The sequence below is a fragment of the Macaca thibetana genome, chromosome 1 (genome assembly GCF_024542745.1).
Source record: "Macaca thibetana thibetana isolate TM-01 chromosome 1, ASM2454274v1, whole genome shotgun sequence".
In the NCBI taxonomy this organism is placed as follows: domain Eukaryota; kingdom Metazoa; phylum Chordata; class Mammalia; order Primates; family Cercopithecidae; genus Macaca; species Macaca thibetana.
The window spans coordinates 217130558-217146536 of NC_065578.1; the positions used below are offsets into that span (position 1 = coordinate 217130558).

The following is a 15979-nucleotide window of genomic DNA, read 5'->3' on the forward strand; positions in this document are numbered from 1 at the left end:
CACAGGGTTTGGGGTTAATTTGTTACCCACCAGCCGTTTCACAGGTTCCTTCCATGGGACAGAAGCTAGAGTTGAGGCACAGAAAAGCTAAACAGTTTGCCAACAGTCAGCTAGCTTGATCAGACTGATTTAAAATAAAAAACCCAAAACTCTGCTCTGGTCACTTCCCAGGGTAAGTGTCTCAGACACTAAGGAGACAGACAGTTGCTTTATTCCAGTGGTCGATGTTGCTTAGTTTCGTTAGTTGGGGCCTGCACTTTGTTGGAAACTAAACGCGATTGTGTATGTGTATACATAAGATCAAATCTGGGCTCTAAAAAGTGAGGTTTTGGCCGGGTGCGGTGGCTCACGCCTGTAATCCCAACACTTTGGGAGGCTGAGGCAAGCGGATCACTTGAGACCAGGAGTTCGAGACCATCCTGGCCAACACGGTGAAACCCTGTCTCTACTAAAAATACAAAAAATTAGTTGGGCGTGGTGGCGGCGCCTGTAGTTCCAGGTACTCGGGAGGCAGAGGCAGGAGGACCCAGCAGGTGGAGGTTGCAGTGAGCTGAGATCAGGCCACTGCACTCCAGCCTGGGCGACAAAGTGAGACTCCCTGTCAAAAAAAGTGAGATTTAATATGAAGCAAAAGGAGCTCAGATCCCTGAGTTCACTTCATAGAGAAAATTAACACAGTAGTGAGCATTCCTTGTTGTCTTCTGGAGGAGACATGCTTCAACTGACATTTGTTCATCAACACTGCAGTCCCCTGTGCCATGCAAGAGTTTAGTCTCCATTCCAGGAGCCTTGTGTTTCACTAATACCCAGGGTCTCTTCTGCTGAGAAAGAAAGAGAATAGATACTGGGAGAGAGCACTGGCAGTGCTTGTCACAGTGTGTGAAGCATGTGAAATAGTGCCTGGCACGTAACCGGCGCATGTCAGTGCTGCTGCTGTTATAAGCAAATCGACAGTGTTTTCTGGAACTCCTGTAATGACATCAAACGCTCGGACCTTTTGACCCATCCATGCTGAGGATGTGCCAGTGTGGCTCACAGGTCTAAGCTGCATGTTTCACAGGTGGAACTAGGAGGCAGTTCTAAAGATTCCCCTGGGAGTTGGCTGAGCTAAAGCCCAAGTGTCGGCTTAGGGGAGGAGAGGTGGAGGTGGGTGGTGGGAAGTGGCAGTGTTTAGTCCTGCCTCAGATCCTGGGGTGCTTGTCATGACCTCATCTGTTACATCCACAAAATATTTAAAAGATTGAATTCAGGCTGGGTGTAGTGGCTCACACCGGTAATCCCAGCACTTTGGGAGACTAAGGTGGAGAGGATCACTTGAGGCCAGGAGTTCGAGACCAGCCTGGGCAATATGGCAAGATGTCATCTCCACCAAAAAAAAAAAAAAAAGCTGGGTGTGGTGGTGTCACCTGTGGTCCCAACTACTTAGGAGGCTGAGACAGGACAATTGCTTGAGTCCAGGAATTCAAGGCTGCAGTGAGCTATGATCGCACCACTGCACTCCAGCCTGGGCAACAGAGCAAGACCCTATCTCCAAAAAAAAAGAAAAAAAAATTGAAATTCAGAAAGACTAACTCTTTGAGCTTAATCCCCTCCTCAGGTTCTCAGAGACGGAGGCTTATCCCAGCACTATCCCTGGACACCTCTTCCCCTGTGAGAAAACCCACCAACAGCACAGGCATCCGCTGGGTGGACGGCCCCCTGCGGAGCAGCCAGAGGGGCCTTGGGGAGCCCTTTGAGATTAAAGTCTATGAAATCGATGACGTGGAGCGCCTGCAGCGGCGACGAGGGGGCGCCAGCAAGGTGAGGCAGCCTCCCCCACCACCCACACGGGGGCCCAGGCAGGGCCCTGGGGAAGACGGCCCAGACCCAGGCTTCCCAGCCGGCTTCTGGCTCGGGTGGTGGGAAGGGGGCTTCTGTCCCAGCAAAGGGCCTTTGGACAGAGGCTGTGGAGAGAGCCCCGTGTTTCTCTTGCTGAAATGTTGTAAAGGCTCCAAAGCCAGGGGTGGGGGCTGATGATCTTGGGGGCTTTTCTGGCTCCTTGAGGCTCCCCGTCTTAACCAGCCTTTGTCCATCATGAAACACCCACCACCTGCTTTCTCAATTTAAGAATGGCTTGTCATAGTCCAAGAATGGCCTGTCATAGTCCTACCTTGTGAGGTGTCTGAACTGACTGGCCTGTCGAGGCAGAAATGTGGCCGAGATCACCTGGGTCCCTCCCACACGTCTCCATCCCCAGCCTGTTTTCCGTCAACGATACTCACAGGTGCTCCCTGTGGCGTGGGCTGGGCGTGAGCAGAAGGGCCCTTTCTCCTCTCTGTCTGTGTGCTAGGAGGTCATGTGCTTCAACGCCAAGCTGAAAATTCTGGAACACCGCCAGCAGAGGATCGCCGAGGTCCGCGCCAAGTACGAGTGGCTGATGAAGGAGCTGGAGGCGACCAAACAGTACCTGATGCTGGATCCCAACAAGTGGCTCAATGAATGTAAGGCCGGGGTTCCTTCCCTCCCTCGCAACTACTGGGCTCCCCTGCTCACCAGGCCTGGCGCATAGCCCAGGGAGCCAGTGACAGAGGCTGCGTCCACCTCCTCGGTCCCAGGATGCCTACCACGTGGAGGAAGTTGCACCCAGCCAGCAGCCTACTCCCCGGGGGCAGGCGGGAGGGCCGGGGCAGCAAGAGGTGGTGAATATTGCTCTTGCAAGATTATTTCTCACGTGTCTCAGTCCAAAGCACCTGAAAATGAGATTTTTCCCCCTGCTTGTGGCGGAAGATCACCCAGACATGAAGACTGTTACAGATCTGCTCCTCGGCCCCAAATCACACTGCATATCTAGCCTGAAATAGACAAGAATTTATAGAGCCCTTAATAGGCTAGAGTGCACCGTCCTAGAAAAGCTGCGCAGAGGACCCAGAAAGCAAGGAAAACATTTTTGAGTGAAAAAAAAAAAAAAAAAAAAAAAAAAAAAAAAAAAAAAAAAAAACGACAGCCACAGGATTATTTCCATTTAATAGCCCAGGATGACCGTAACCATCTAATAACAATTCAGGACAATTTTGCTCTCTTTGAAAGATGGATTCAATTGTCTCTTACTTATTTGTTCCTGACCATTCCATTTAGCACAAAATAAAACTTCAATCTGGTCCCAGCTATTACACTGATATAGGAGCTAATGCTGGACGACTCAGTCTGTGGGGTCAAATACATTCCTGCCATTCAGGTTCCCTCTGCCTCCCCTTCCCATCCTGCCCTCAGCCTCTGGCAGGCCTCCTTTGTACTGCCCCTCCCCCGCACGGCCCCCACCCTCTTCCGGCCTTCCCTGGCCAGTGCGGAGGGCCTGCAGGCAGAGGCTGGAAGCTTAGGTTTATGTTCCAAAGCAGCTGGTTGAAAAGATATTGGGGTGAAACGGTCCTGGGTCAAGGTGCGGAAGAAAGTGGCAGGACTTGTCGGCCTCCCAGCCGTGCCGCCACGTGTAACCGCAGTCTCCCGGCAGCTGCCTCTCCCTAGGAAAAAGGTGCTAACATTTCCCTAAGGACTCACTGGATTCTTGGGACAGTCTATGGAGCATCCTGTAATAGTAAGTTGCAGCCTTTGCAGCTGTGGCCACAGGCATACAAACCTGCTTTGGCTGCTGGCTCTCTCACAGACTAGCTGTAGGACCTCGGGTAAGAAAGACACTTCACTCTGAGCCTTGACTTCCTTAGCTGTAAAATGGGAAAAATAATGGTGACTACACCACAGGGCAGTTGTGAGGTGTGGATCAGTACCTGTTGGTCCTCTTGGTGCTTATTACACTGCTTGGCCCAGGATGAGAGCTCAGGATCTGCTAGTAATTATTAGTATTATCCCAAAGTTCAACAACAGGAGACATTTCCTGGCCAGGTGTGGTGGCTCACGCCTGTAATCCCAGCACTTTGGGAGGCCAAGGTGGGCAGATGACTTGAGCCCAGGAGTTCAAGACCAGCCTTGACAACGTGGTGTGAAACCCCGTCTCTACCAAAAATACAAAAATTAGCTGGGTGTGGTGGCAGGCACCTGTAATCCCAGCTACTCAGGAGGCTGAGGTTGCAGTGAGCTGAGATTGCATCACTGCACTCCAGCCTGGGTGACGGAGTGAGACCCTGTCTCAAAAATACAAATAAAAAACAGGAGGCATTTCCTTCATGCCTGCTTGCCTGATGCACTGAGCTGGATCTTCGTTAGAAATGTGAGCAAAGACATGAACTTGTCCTGTGAGGGCATTTCATCGAGGGCACTAATGGGGAGGGCAGACGGGGCGAGGGCGTTGGTTACTGTCTGCCCGTGACATGCGCACAGGGCCCTGTGCTTATCCCCCCCGCTGTGCATACCCTTTTCCTTGCTTCAGGAATCCCTGGCCACTCCAAGATCCCAGGGGCCTCCTTTCAATCAGTTCCCTGTCAGTTCTCCTTCATTTTTGCTATTTTCATTAACATTTTATTTTTAAGAACTGTTTATGCCCAGGGCAGACTTGAAAATTATCTTCATCTTACAAAGTTGTGTTTTTTCCCAGGATGGGAACAAGCTGAAACATTAATACGTACGTGTTTAGCTGCTTCCAGGAAACAACCGCTTCCTTCTAGTCTTTGTACATATGTCAAAATCACTGTGTTTTTGATGCTGAGAAAGAAAATGAACAGAAAGCTACATGAAAGGGGAAACACAGATTGTTTCTTGAAGATGAATTGAAAACAGTAATGGAAAAAAGGATCAATGAGGCTGCCTGCTGACTGTTCCCTGTGGGCAAGAGGCAGGGGACTGGCATGGAAAGATCCATTTTTAGTTCTATTTCTTCGTTCTGATGCCACTTTCAAGGTTGTCTAGTAATGTAGTCTGATGTGGTCATAGAATGATGGCTCCTTTTGCTTTTTGTTTTGGTTTTTAAATATTACACTGGTATTCAGGGCCTTCGGTCTCCTTCCAGCTCTAGTCCTGGTTAACTGCATCAGCCTCAGTGAGTCATGTCACTGTCCAGCTCTCAGGGACCTCATCTGCAGAAAGAAGACACTCTGCAGACGTCAACTCTAATCCCCGATGTTTCCATAGTGTGGCATCATTTTCAAATCAAGTTCATGTTCATTGTCTCATTTTATCTTCACAGCAACTCAGGGCAGGCAGGGTAGGAATTACTACTCTCACATTCCTTTTAAGGACACTGGGTCAGCCAACGTGGAGGTCCCAGAGCTCGTCTCTTGCCTGGGGTTCCAGGTTTGGCTGCTGTCCATGCCTTTCCTCCTCGTACTGGGAGCCTGCTGGACCCCTGGAGCCTGGGCCAGGCAGCCCATCCCTCTGCCACCTCTAGACAAAGTAGGGGACTTGATGCCAGAAGGGGTTGATTCCAGATACTTGTTCTTCAGGCCTTGAAGGATACAGACTTTTTACTCTGTGCAGGCCTGAACATCAGGAAAGGTATCTGGGTTATAATCCAGAAACATCCTTTCATAAAAGGGGGCAGAAGTATAACTGTCACTCAACTGAGACCCCCAGAAGGGAGGGACTCTCCCCACCTCAGCTTGAAGTATTTACTTGATAGTGAATAGCGTGGTAGAGTCTCTCAAATCCTGCGATGGGGATGGCTGGAGGTAGGGGAAGCGAGAATGTCCCCGTGTTAGTCAGTAGAATCTCAAACACACGTTAAGGATCTAAACACTGGTAAAGAGTGTTCCGTTCCACCCAAAAGAGGCTGAGGATCGGGCAGGAGGGAACCCTGCGGTGGCCTAAGGCAGGCGAGTTAGACCTTTAGACCAAGGGGTAGATGTGGGGGTGGCAGCTCCAGGCTGAGCCATCGGGAGATGCTTCGCACTCTGTTTGCTCTGTGTCTCCATCAAGCTCTTCCTCTCTTGCAGTTGACTTGGAGCAGGTTTGGGAGCTGGATTCCCTGGAGTACCTGGAGGCCCTGGAGTGTGTGACGGAGCGCCTGGAGAGCCGTGTCAACTTCTGCAAGGCCCATCTCATGATGATCACCTGCTTCGACATCACCTCCAGGCGCCGGTAGAGGAGCCAGCCCCTTGTCCTAGCGGTTCCCCGCTCCCCAGGACTTCAGAGACGGTGCACGCCCCTAGGCCCTCTGTGCCGGGGCATCAAAGACAATGAATGAGGATGAAGGTTGGTGGCAAGTCTGGAGCGAGCGTTGAGCGAAGGCGAGTTTTCTTTTGTTTTCTGTAGGAAAGGCGCAAACGTCAAACACCCATGGAAGGAGAAAAGGATGGGAAGCCCGAGGGGTGTCAGCCCTGCGAGACTGAAAAAGCACTTTGAGGAACCTTACCTTGTTTGTACATAAGAACTGCTAGTGAACGAGACCTCACTCTTCTCTTACTTTCGTGAGAGAGGAGCGGGGCGGATGTAGGATTGCTGTGGAAAGTGAACACAACAACAAAAAGACCCAGAATGACTGATTAAGTGCCTTGCAAATCTTTATTATTATCCAAACATTTATGTTCATACTTTCTTGTGTACAGATGGTGCTAGTCAAGATGAAAACAACAAAACAAAAACATTTTGGAAATGTATTCACAGCTCGTTTTCTCTTGGTGTTTTATCCTATTTCTGACTTGCTGTTTCTAAGTAAGTTGTGTTTGTAGAGCTATTTCCTAATCGGTATTGCTTATGAATAAATGTTACCTGTCTTTTATGGTTATTCTGGTGAGGCCACTCAAACAGAACAAGAGGCTTCCTCGGCACGAGCCAGTGTGTGTGTTTCCAAAATAGGTTTGGAGCAGCAGGTGACCTCGATGCCACGTCCCAACAAGCAGCGTGGTCGGGGCAGACCCAGAAGGTTGATTGTGGGGCAGGTGCTTTAGAGAACGGGCGAGGAGCCGGGCGCTGCAGCATCGGGGAGGAGGAGTCCTTTGCGACCTGGGTCCTCCCTGCTCCTGGGAGGTGGGCTGTGTGTTCTGTAGACAGTTTGCCCCCCTCAAGTCCTCACACACATATGGTTCCTTGACCCACAAATCCACAGTTTGCCTGGCCCTCAAAATTCGTATTCATTTTTATTCCAAAGACTTGAAGGAAAGCTGGAACCAGTTCACCAGAGCTGTATTTTCTAGTGTTGTGAATTGACTAAAGTAGGATTTTCCCCAGCTGAGAGACCTCCTCAGGCTTGTTCAGAGACTTCACCTGTATTGGATTAGAACAAGGGTTCTTGAGACGGTACATCTTGTCTGTTGTCCAGAGTCCAAGGATTTCAGCTCTCCTACGTCCCAGAGCCTCTATGCCAAGAAGGGACGGGCTTGTCCTCTCAGTCTTTGCCCCTCTACCCAAAGGCAGAGCTTCCCTCCATAACTCCCACAACCCTGGATATCAGTCTTTGCCCCTACCCAAAGGCAGAGCTTCCCCTCCATAACTCCCACAACCCTGGAGAGGCAGAACATAGCTGAAGAGATGGATGTCCAGGTTTTGGCTCCCAATAACTCAGGACTTCAAATTTAGGTGTTCCTCCCTGTAACAATTCCCTTAGGAATTACACCCATTTTAGTGATTGATAGAATCCCCAGGTCCAGAGTGGTCAAGGGATTTGCCTGATCAAAGCTGTGGTGCTGATAGAACAGCCTGGAAGCCAGGAGTCCCTGCAGCCTTCACATCAAGGACAGTGCTTAGGCATTTGCAGAGTACGCTTCCCTTTTGCCCTCAAATGCAGCATATCTTCATGAGCCTGTTTCCAACTAGGCTGCCTTTATTAACCAACAACTCAGCCCCAGCCACTCCCCAAGGGGGGAAAAAAACGCTACATTTCTGGCTCAGTGTACCTCTGGACGCTGCAGCCCACACAGCTGGCTGAACTCGGTAAATGGGAACCAAAGTCTTGTGAGCTTCACGTGATCTGCTCCTTTGTTATCAGAACAGGGTTCAGGTGGCCCTGTTGGCGGAAGCCAGCTCCTGGGTCACGAGTCTGGCTTTGCACCTTTCCTAAGAGTCTGCTTCTGTACAAACAGGAGACATGCCCACATCTGCCAGCTGAACAGGCTCAACTGCAGGGAGAGGCTGCTCTGGCATGGCTCAGTCTCCCTTCTATGCATCTCCCAAGTCTGATAGGTTTGTTGCCCTAGGAAGCAGGACCTCCCTACGCTCCTGCGCCTTGACCCCATTCTGCAGGACAGTCACGTGCTCTGGGCTCACCTCTGGCCCTCACAGCACTTGTGTAAGTGAGTTTGCTTAACAGTAATATCTTTGGAAGCGTCTGGACCCAAAGGGAAGCCAATCCTTCGAGTTTTCCGTTGGGCAATCTCTTTTGGTGGCTGGTTTTAAACGTGTAGTTCATGAAAAGTCTTTAATTGGAGATTTTCAAAGGTGAATATTCTGTTTTTGTTGGAAACAAACTCATCTGATGGGTCATCGGTGAGCTTGGTTTTCGCCGCTGCCACGTCCTCCCCTGAGGTTCCTTCCATGCTGTGCCTCCTTTCTTTAGCCAGTGACAGAGCCTGGTGCCCTTGCTGGACTGAAACCGATGGACTCCTTCCGAGGCGTGTGGCACTCGGCTTGCCTCCTGCCTGAATTTATCCATTTGTAGCAACTTTATGCTATAACAGAAGCTTGAATAAAACCAAGAGTTCTCTTACCAAGTCAGACTGGCTTCCCAAGATGCCCATCACAGGACACCTCGCAGGATCCCGCAGGCCGCGGTGAAGGAGAATGCTTTATGTTGATGTTGATGTTGTCTATTCTCTCTCTCTTCTCTTTGCTTTTTTTTTTTTTTTTTTTGACCTAAATAAGCTGCAAACATGTTAATTTACCAATATTGATAAACCAGGTGAAGAAATCGGGCATTTTACATTATGATGTGCTTGTTCCTGTCTCTGCCGATAAACGGACGATGTTGATGATGAAGGAGGGAGTTCTGGCTGACCGTTCTGAAGCAGTCCGGGGCACGGAGTGACCAGACGTGAGATAGTTCCAGGTCGCCTCTCGGTTTTGGTGACACAGAACCCGAGGAGGCACGGGGAAAATGTCAAAATGTCAAAGAACCTATTTCTATTTCATTACCCACAAACGAAAGGACTAGAAAAAAATATTTGAAATTCACATTTAGATGCATAGGTCTTAATTCCTTGTCTAAAACCTGTCCTCCTCACCCCCTGCTCCAAATATAGGAGGCGGAAGCATTAGCAGCAGAGCAAAACTAAGATCTGAAAACAGGCAATGGTGCTATTGTTTCCCTGGGAGTCCCTCCGTGTCGCACTGCAGGATGGTGCTGCCTGCTGCGAGGGCGTGAGCGTTTGCTTCATCACGGGCTTTCAGTTCCCACCCGCGAGTGCAAACTTTGATCTTATTGTCCTTGAATTCCCCTCTGCATCATGGGGAAACTGTCTCTTTCATCTCTTCCGGGTTGGAAATCAGAGCACTCTGCCTGTTGTTTATTCGCCAGTTGCCGTTCTTAACATGGGGGAGCATTAGGATGCAAATGCAGAGACGTGTCCGTCTTGACGAAGGTGGGAATCCCTGAGCCGGAGAAGGGGCTCCCACATGAGAAGCTGCAATAAAAAGCCAGGCATCGCAGCGTGGGGAATTCGGCAGGCAGGAATCTGGCCTGGTTTGTCATAAATTAGCCTTAAACTTGAAGTCTACTATATTCTTAGAAGACGGCAGTGGCTTCAGTCCAGCCGCATCTACCATCCAGAGTGGAGGTTCAAAAAGTCTTATATGCACCTACAAGTCTCACGCTTGCTGCTCAGATTTCTGACAAAATCTCAGAGTTCTGTTTGTATTGACAAAAAATGCAGTTGTGCTCACTTGGGTGTGTATCTCATGTCCTTGTAAACCAGCCACCTTCTCTGGATCGAAGGCAAGGCTGGCAAGTCTGCGGATTTGTTCAGTGCAAACACAGCCGCCTATATCATTGGCCACTGCTGATTATATTGAGTGTTTCTAGGTTTTTTAGGTTTCTTATTCCAAAAAGGCTTTTAGACTGTAAAATGACTAAAGATGAGTTAATTTCCAGACTAAAAACGAAGGAGTCCTGCCTTTACTCATTGTTCTTTCCTGCTAGACTAGTAACCCGTTCTTGGAGCACACACAGAGTCCCTCGCTTCTAAAGACAATACGTCTTAAACCCTGAAACCTTGCCAGTGAGAAAGAGGTTGAAAGTCCTGTTGGCTATTAGCTGAGGCTAAGCCGTCTGCTGCCGCCGTCCCTGGGGCCTCCATGCTGCCACCGGGGTGTGTGGCCCAGCTGTGCCCCCACTGGAGGACACTCGTCAGTGCCACCACACGGGAGTCTGGGCGGGGAGGAAAGGCACACAGCCCACTTTTCTCTGCACCAAATGAAACCAAGCTGGGTGTTCAGTGCCCCTGATGCAAGTAAATGGGTCTCAGATTTTGGGGGGGCTGGGGGGCAGGCGGTAGACACAGTGTTTCTTTGGATTCTAATATCTCTTTTTCCACCTCCAGAAAGTATCTGGTGGGTAACAGCTCATAAAGTGCATCGCTTAGCAATCTTCCTGACAGAATGACACGTTTTAAAATTACGGGCTGTTCATTATCTCCATCACAATGCAAGCATGATTCTAATCCAGGAGAAGCTATTGTCATTTAAGCTCATCTTCTGAGAAAAATGTTTTTCTGAAAATTCCTAGAAACTAATTTATCCCTCTCTAAACAAACACATTGTGCTTTTGGGTGGCCGGAAGCTGCAGCAACGTCCTAACACCGGACACAGTGGGGCTTGGGGCAGTATCCAGCCTTCATTGCATACAATTCTTATTCTCTAAACACAGCTGCTCCCAAGGTCCACACGTGTGGAGGCGAGTACTGAAGCACCACACTCACACATCTATTCCATGCATACATAGAAATTACCTTCAACACTCAAGAAGCTTCCTTCTTTCATTCCCTATCCTGCTAACAGCCCACACTGTCATAGTTGATTTATGAAGAAGTTAAAATTTATTTGTGAACTCAGGATGTTGTTTTACAGCGTTGCGTGTGTTCTCTCATTTACGTATGCGTCGCCGTTGGAAATGTTATCCACGTGCCGTGCATCGAGGTGGAGGTTTGCTGGATCTGTCTGTGGCTATTTTTTTTCCATGTTTTTCTCACTCAAGCAAAGTCTGTTAGTGGAGACATGCGCTGGGGGATGGGGGGAGGACAGATAAATCAAGAGGATAGGGATTAGGATCCAATCCTCAATGCACAGGGCTTAGTTCAAAATCTAAGCTGTTTGTGTAGTAAGTAGCCAAATGGGAAAGACCCCTTCATTTTGAATTTGATGAGAATGGGCTTGGAAATCCACGTCCACCGGCTTGCATGGAAGAGGATCCAGCCTCTTCCCACTCGTTCCACATTAAATTTCTGAGGAAAGTTCTGACATTTTTAGTTCCCTACATTCCCTAAGACTCCCATCCAGCCCCTGGTGCTACCGAAGGGAGTTTGGGAAAGCAGCCAAGAGTTCCTTAGCTTGGATATGTATAGTACCTGTTTTTCTTTTGGTTTTTTGTTTTTCCTCTGGAAAAACCAAAGCACTTTAGTGAGTCTTACAACCTTAAGGCATTTTGTCCCCTCACTGGATCCCCAAGAGGCAGGGAGGGGCTGGGTCAGTAATCTCATTTGAGAGGTAGCTAAACCTAGGAGCAAAGGCCTTGAGCTAGGAGCAAGGACACTGGGCCGCCAGCTTGGTTGTGTTACTAGCTATGCAACCTTGGGCGAGCCTCTTCACTTTGCTGGGCCTCAGGTTCCCGAGTGGAAGACCAGGGGTGAGAACAGCTGCCCTTCTGGGAGAGCATAAAGAGAAAGTGGTATAAGTGATGGGAAGTGCTTCGAAGACTTTAAAGCTCTGTGTAGGAGCTGGGGGTAATCATTTACCGATGAAGAAACTGAAGTCTAGTCATTGATTGGCCCGAGTTCACAGAGTGGTTTTATAGCAAAACGGGGACTTGAGTCCAGCTTGTTGGATTCTTCCCATTAGATCATATTGCACCAGGCATACGTGGACATGAACAGATATCATTCCTCTAAGGTGTGTGTACATACATGGATGTGTGTGTACAGGAGATACCTGATGTGGTGAAAAGGCCATAGGACAGCAAACCTGAGTTCTCATCCAGCTTTGCCAGTCATCCTGTCCGGGATATACTTCCTAACTCCTCTGGAACTCAGTTTTCTAACCTGTAAAAGGAAGACATTGTGCTGGATGACCTTTGTGGTTCCTTCAAGCTCTGGATCTCGAATTCCATGATTAGTAATGTATGTATGTATATATAAATATGCTTATCTGTAGAAACGGGCCCGTTTGAAACGTGGAGGCGAGGCCTGCCCAGGTGCATTTATCGTGCCAGAAACAGCGAATTCCTAAATAAGTTCATAAAATCTTATTTTACAATTCAATGGTAGTGCTTAATGTTATTGTCTGAAATCCACTGTTTAACCGGATGGAAGACTGGTGCCATTTAAAACATTATTAGTTCACAAGTGTGTGCTGTTAAAATTCTTTAATAAAACTCATTTGTTATAGTCAGAAATTCAACTCTTCTGTACTTGGGCAGGTCCCAGCAGCCCCTTGGCAGGCTGGTTTTGTGCATGGGCCTTTGCAAGCTATATAAACGTTAGGTGTTGGCTTGATTATGATAAATATGAGCAGGCTCCCTGGAGAACAGTCCAGAAAAAAGAGTTATAGTTCTCACAAACTGGTGACATGAGTCCATTAAGCTGTGTGGCATTTTCCAGTGTAAAGACATTGTTTGCTGGCTACGATCTCTGACTTTCTGTGGCATATGAGGTGTAAAATGTTGTCAAAAAAGAATCTGGTGTTAAAATCAAACTATGGTGGCATTAAATGTTCACTTCTATTCTACCCAGAGTCGTGAATTCCTCTATCCAGTTTCTCCTTCTGTACCTCGGGGGAAAGCAATTCAAGAGTTAGGTGCTCCTCACTGCAGCACCACCTTGGCCCAAGTCTAGCCCCCAGGCCTCTCAGGACCTCATGGGATGAGGCCTGTCTAGTCGCCCTGTGGAGCTGGCCCCCAACAAGTTCAGCAGCTCAGCCAGGAGTGAGTGGAGGTGTCAGCTAAGTCCCAGAGTCCCTGGACTTGTGCTGCACGCCTGAGGGTCGGACGCTGGGAAAAGCGTGGAGAAGCTTGTGTTGACCATGGGATATTTTGTGTTGGCCTCCCTCAGTCCAGTGTTTCTGGAGCTCACATAAAATAAGGGAATTTGCAGTCATTGTAGATTGCTTGGGCCTGGATGCATGGGCCGCTGCTACACTGGTGCTTGGTCTCAGTTGTAACTGGGCACATTCAGGCAAGAAAGTAAAAACAGATCAGAACTAGAAAAAGGTCTCCTAGGGTAGCCCCTTCCCTTGAGGACAGTCTCCCTCCACTGCAGACATTTCCCTCCGAACAGCAATGAGGGACTTTCCCAGATGCTGGTGCCACATTCATCCAATCAACGGAGTGCTCCACAGCCCCAAGAGATAGGGCAGGGTGGCCACTCAGAGCAAGTACGTTTCACTCCTGGCGAGATCCGTCTCTGAGTCCCTGCCTCCTCCTGCGCCACGCTTGCCTGGACACACACATCTCCCAGGCTCCCTGTTTTTCTTCTCCCCAGATCCTAGACAAGACCTTCTTGGGCTCCCTTTGGGTCGACCGAGCAGAAGCCGCGAGGATTTTCTAAACACATAATAGCTTCAGCTAGAAGAGCAGGTGGAGGCGCTGCCAAACTGATCATCCCCTTGGAGAAGAGAACGGAAAGGCAGCATCTGTTACAGAATTGTTTCTAATGCCCTCACTCCTCCCAGTTGAAGACTCTCTCAGTGCTCTGCTGGCCTGTCACAGCCTATAATACATCTTGTCCCCAGTTCACATCAGAGCCTCTCATCTCTGGGAAGGATGTGCGTTGTGTGGTCATCAGAAGTAACTTCTCATTAGGGAAAAAACTATCCAAATATACAATTCTTAGGTATATCTGTCTCTCAAACCATTAAACTATCCAAATTGTTCTTTCTTTTATTCTTTCCATACTTTTTGATCCTGTTTCTGTCTCAGGGAGGACAGTGGCCATTCTGCCTACCTTGGCACCATGGTGCACTTGGTCAGACACCCCTGAGACTAGAAGGTCATAAAAAAACAAAACAAGGCAATGTCATTGTCCAGCAATGGCAGATCAGGCTATCCCTGCACCGGGCTGGAGAAAATGCCTCCGCATCGATGCAGAGCCTTTGCAGTGTCCGACGCTCCCACTTATTTTTCCAGCCGAAGGTGGTGTTTCTGGAAAACCCTTATAAATCTATAGGGCACTTGGAGTGTAAATGCATTGACCCGACAGTGGCTGCAGGGCTCCTAACACCCAGGAATGTTTCTTGTTCTATAACCCCAGCAGCTAGAACAGAACCTGGAACATAGTGGGTGCTCAACCAATACTAGCTGAATGAATGAATCGATCAATCACATTTGGGAGAAGAGACAACAACAAAAACCTGGGCAGGGGTCTGCAACATTTCAGACTCCCTGACAAGAGGACCAAAGGTCTGCATTTGCAAACGCCTGCTGGGATTAATCCCTAATTCCCAGTGGAGAAGGAGCACAAGGCCAGACCCATGCCCTGGGCCTATTACACACAACCGTGACCGCCACAGCCTTGGCTCAGCCTTGGTTTTCAGGCCTCCTAAAGCACGTTTCTAAGAGATGAAAAAGAGTCATGTTCGAGCTCGTGGATTCCTTCTCAACATGTACAAAACAATCGCTGAACAAACCTCACTGAACAGCACTCGCACTGCCCCAGACACTGTGCTGGCTGCAGTGAATGAAACCGTTTCCAGGCTTCCAGGACTCCGTGAGGTTGGGGAGCCGGGGCGGCACACAGAAACGCTGCTGCAAACACACAAACGTGCTCCCCTCCATGCAGGGCGAACCCTCCTCAGGGGCCCCTTTTCCTAGAATTTGGGCCCTTAGCGAGGCCTCGCCTCCAGAAGAGTCCCCGTAAGAAGGAGGCTGAGAGGGCAGTAAGTCAGGGAGGGAACGGGGACAGCCAGTGTTGCTTGCAAGTCACTTTATTTCTCCTGTGGAAGTCCAGCCCTTCCTCACTCCCCTACACCCCCGAGGCTTCCAGCTTCTTCCCGCAGCAGGCTGTTCCACACGTGCATTTGCCAAGAGCTCAGGAAGGGCGCACTGTGAGCATCCAGCCAGCTGAGGAGGCTGAGGAGGAGGGGACTGTCCCCTGGGCAGCCACCCCGCTGCTACCTGAGGAAGCTACTTTGGGGTCCACCTGCATGCAGGATAAGCAGCATGTCCTTTGTTTTTCATTTTAAAATTATTACATTGCCCCCGCTCAGCCCATCCTCTGTGCTCTCCGCTCTCCAGCAGGTTCTGGGGTGCAGATGTATATTACACACCTTTCGTGTGCTCAGAAGAAAAACTCAGAATAAAGGCCTTTATAGACCACGAAGATCTACAAACCCGCAAAGTCCCTGAAGGCCCAGTGGGAGAAAGTCTGCTGCTTTTTAAACTGCACTTTGAAAATATGGGAATTGAAAATAAAAAAACACCTTCATCTCACTCCAGAGAGAACCACTATTATTTAATAGACACACACATACGCACACAGACACACACACACACACACACACACACACACACAGGTGCATGCGCTTTTACAAATTTTGGATTATCCTGGATATGGTCCTTTTGGAACCCTTTTCCTCTTTAATAATCCTGCCATGTATATTTATTTCCCCAATTGGCACATGTGCTCTGACAACATGACTTTTAAGGTCTGCAGAATACTGCATCACGCAGACCGACCGACGCTCGTCTACGCACGGCTACTGTTCCCTGCTCTTGAACCAGTAAGACTGCTTCACTTTTTCACGATTATCAGTTACACTGTTGAACATAAATCAACACATATTGAATATAAATCTTTTTTTTTTTTTTAACCTCTCTGACAAGTCCGTAGGGATAAATTCCTGGAAGTAAAATAGCTATAACAAGAGGAATAAAAGATTACAAGGCATTTTACACACATGGAGAGTGGCTGTGCTTTAA

The 15979-nt window shown here is 48.9% G+C and overlaps 1 protein-coding gene across 1 annotated transcript in view; it reads left to right on the forward strand.

Annotated features, from left to right (window-relative positions):
- Nucleotides 1-12792, forward strand: part of KIF26B (kinesin family member 26B) — a 561163-nt gene extending 548371 nt beyond the window's left edge. Inside the window, 3 exon segments of the mRNA XM_050772633.1 lie at nt 1598-1800; nt 2330-2480; nt 5859-12792. Coding sequence (XP_050628590.1) covers nt 1598-1800; nt 2330-2480; nt 5859-6007 — 503 coding nt within the window. The 3' untranslated portion in view covers nt 6008-12792.
- The last annotated feature ends 3187 nt before the right edge of the window (nt 12793-15979 follow it).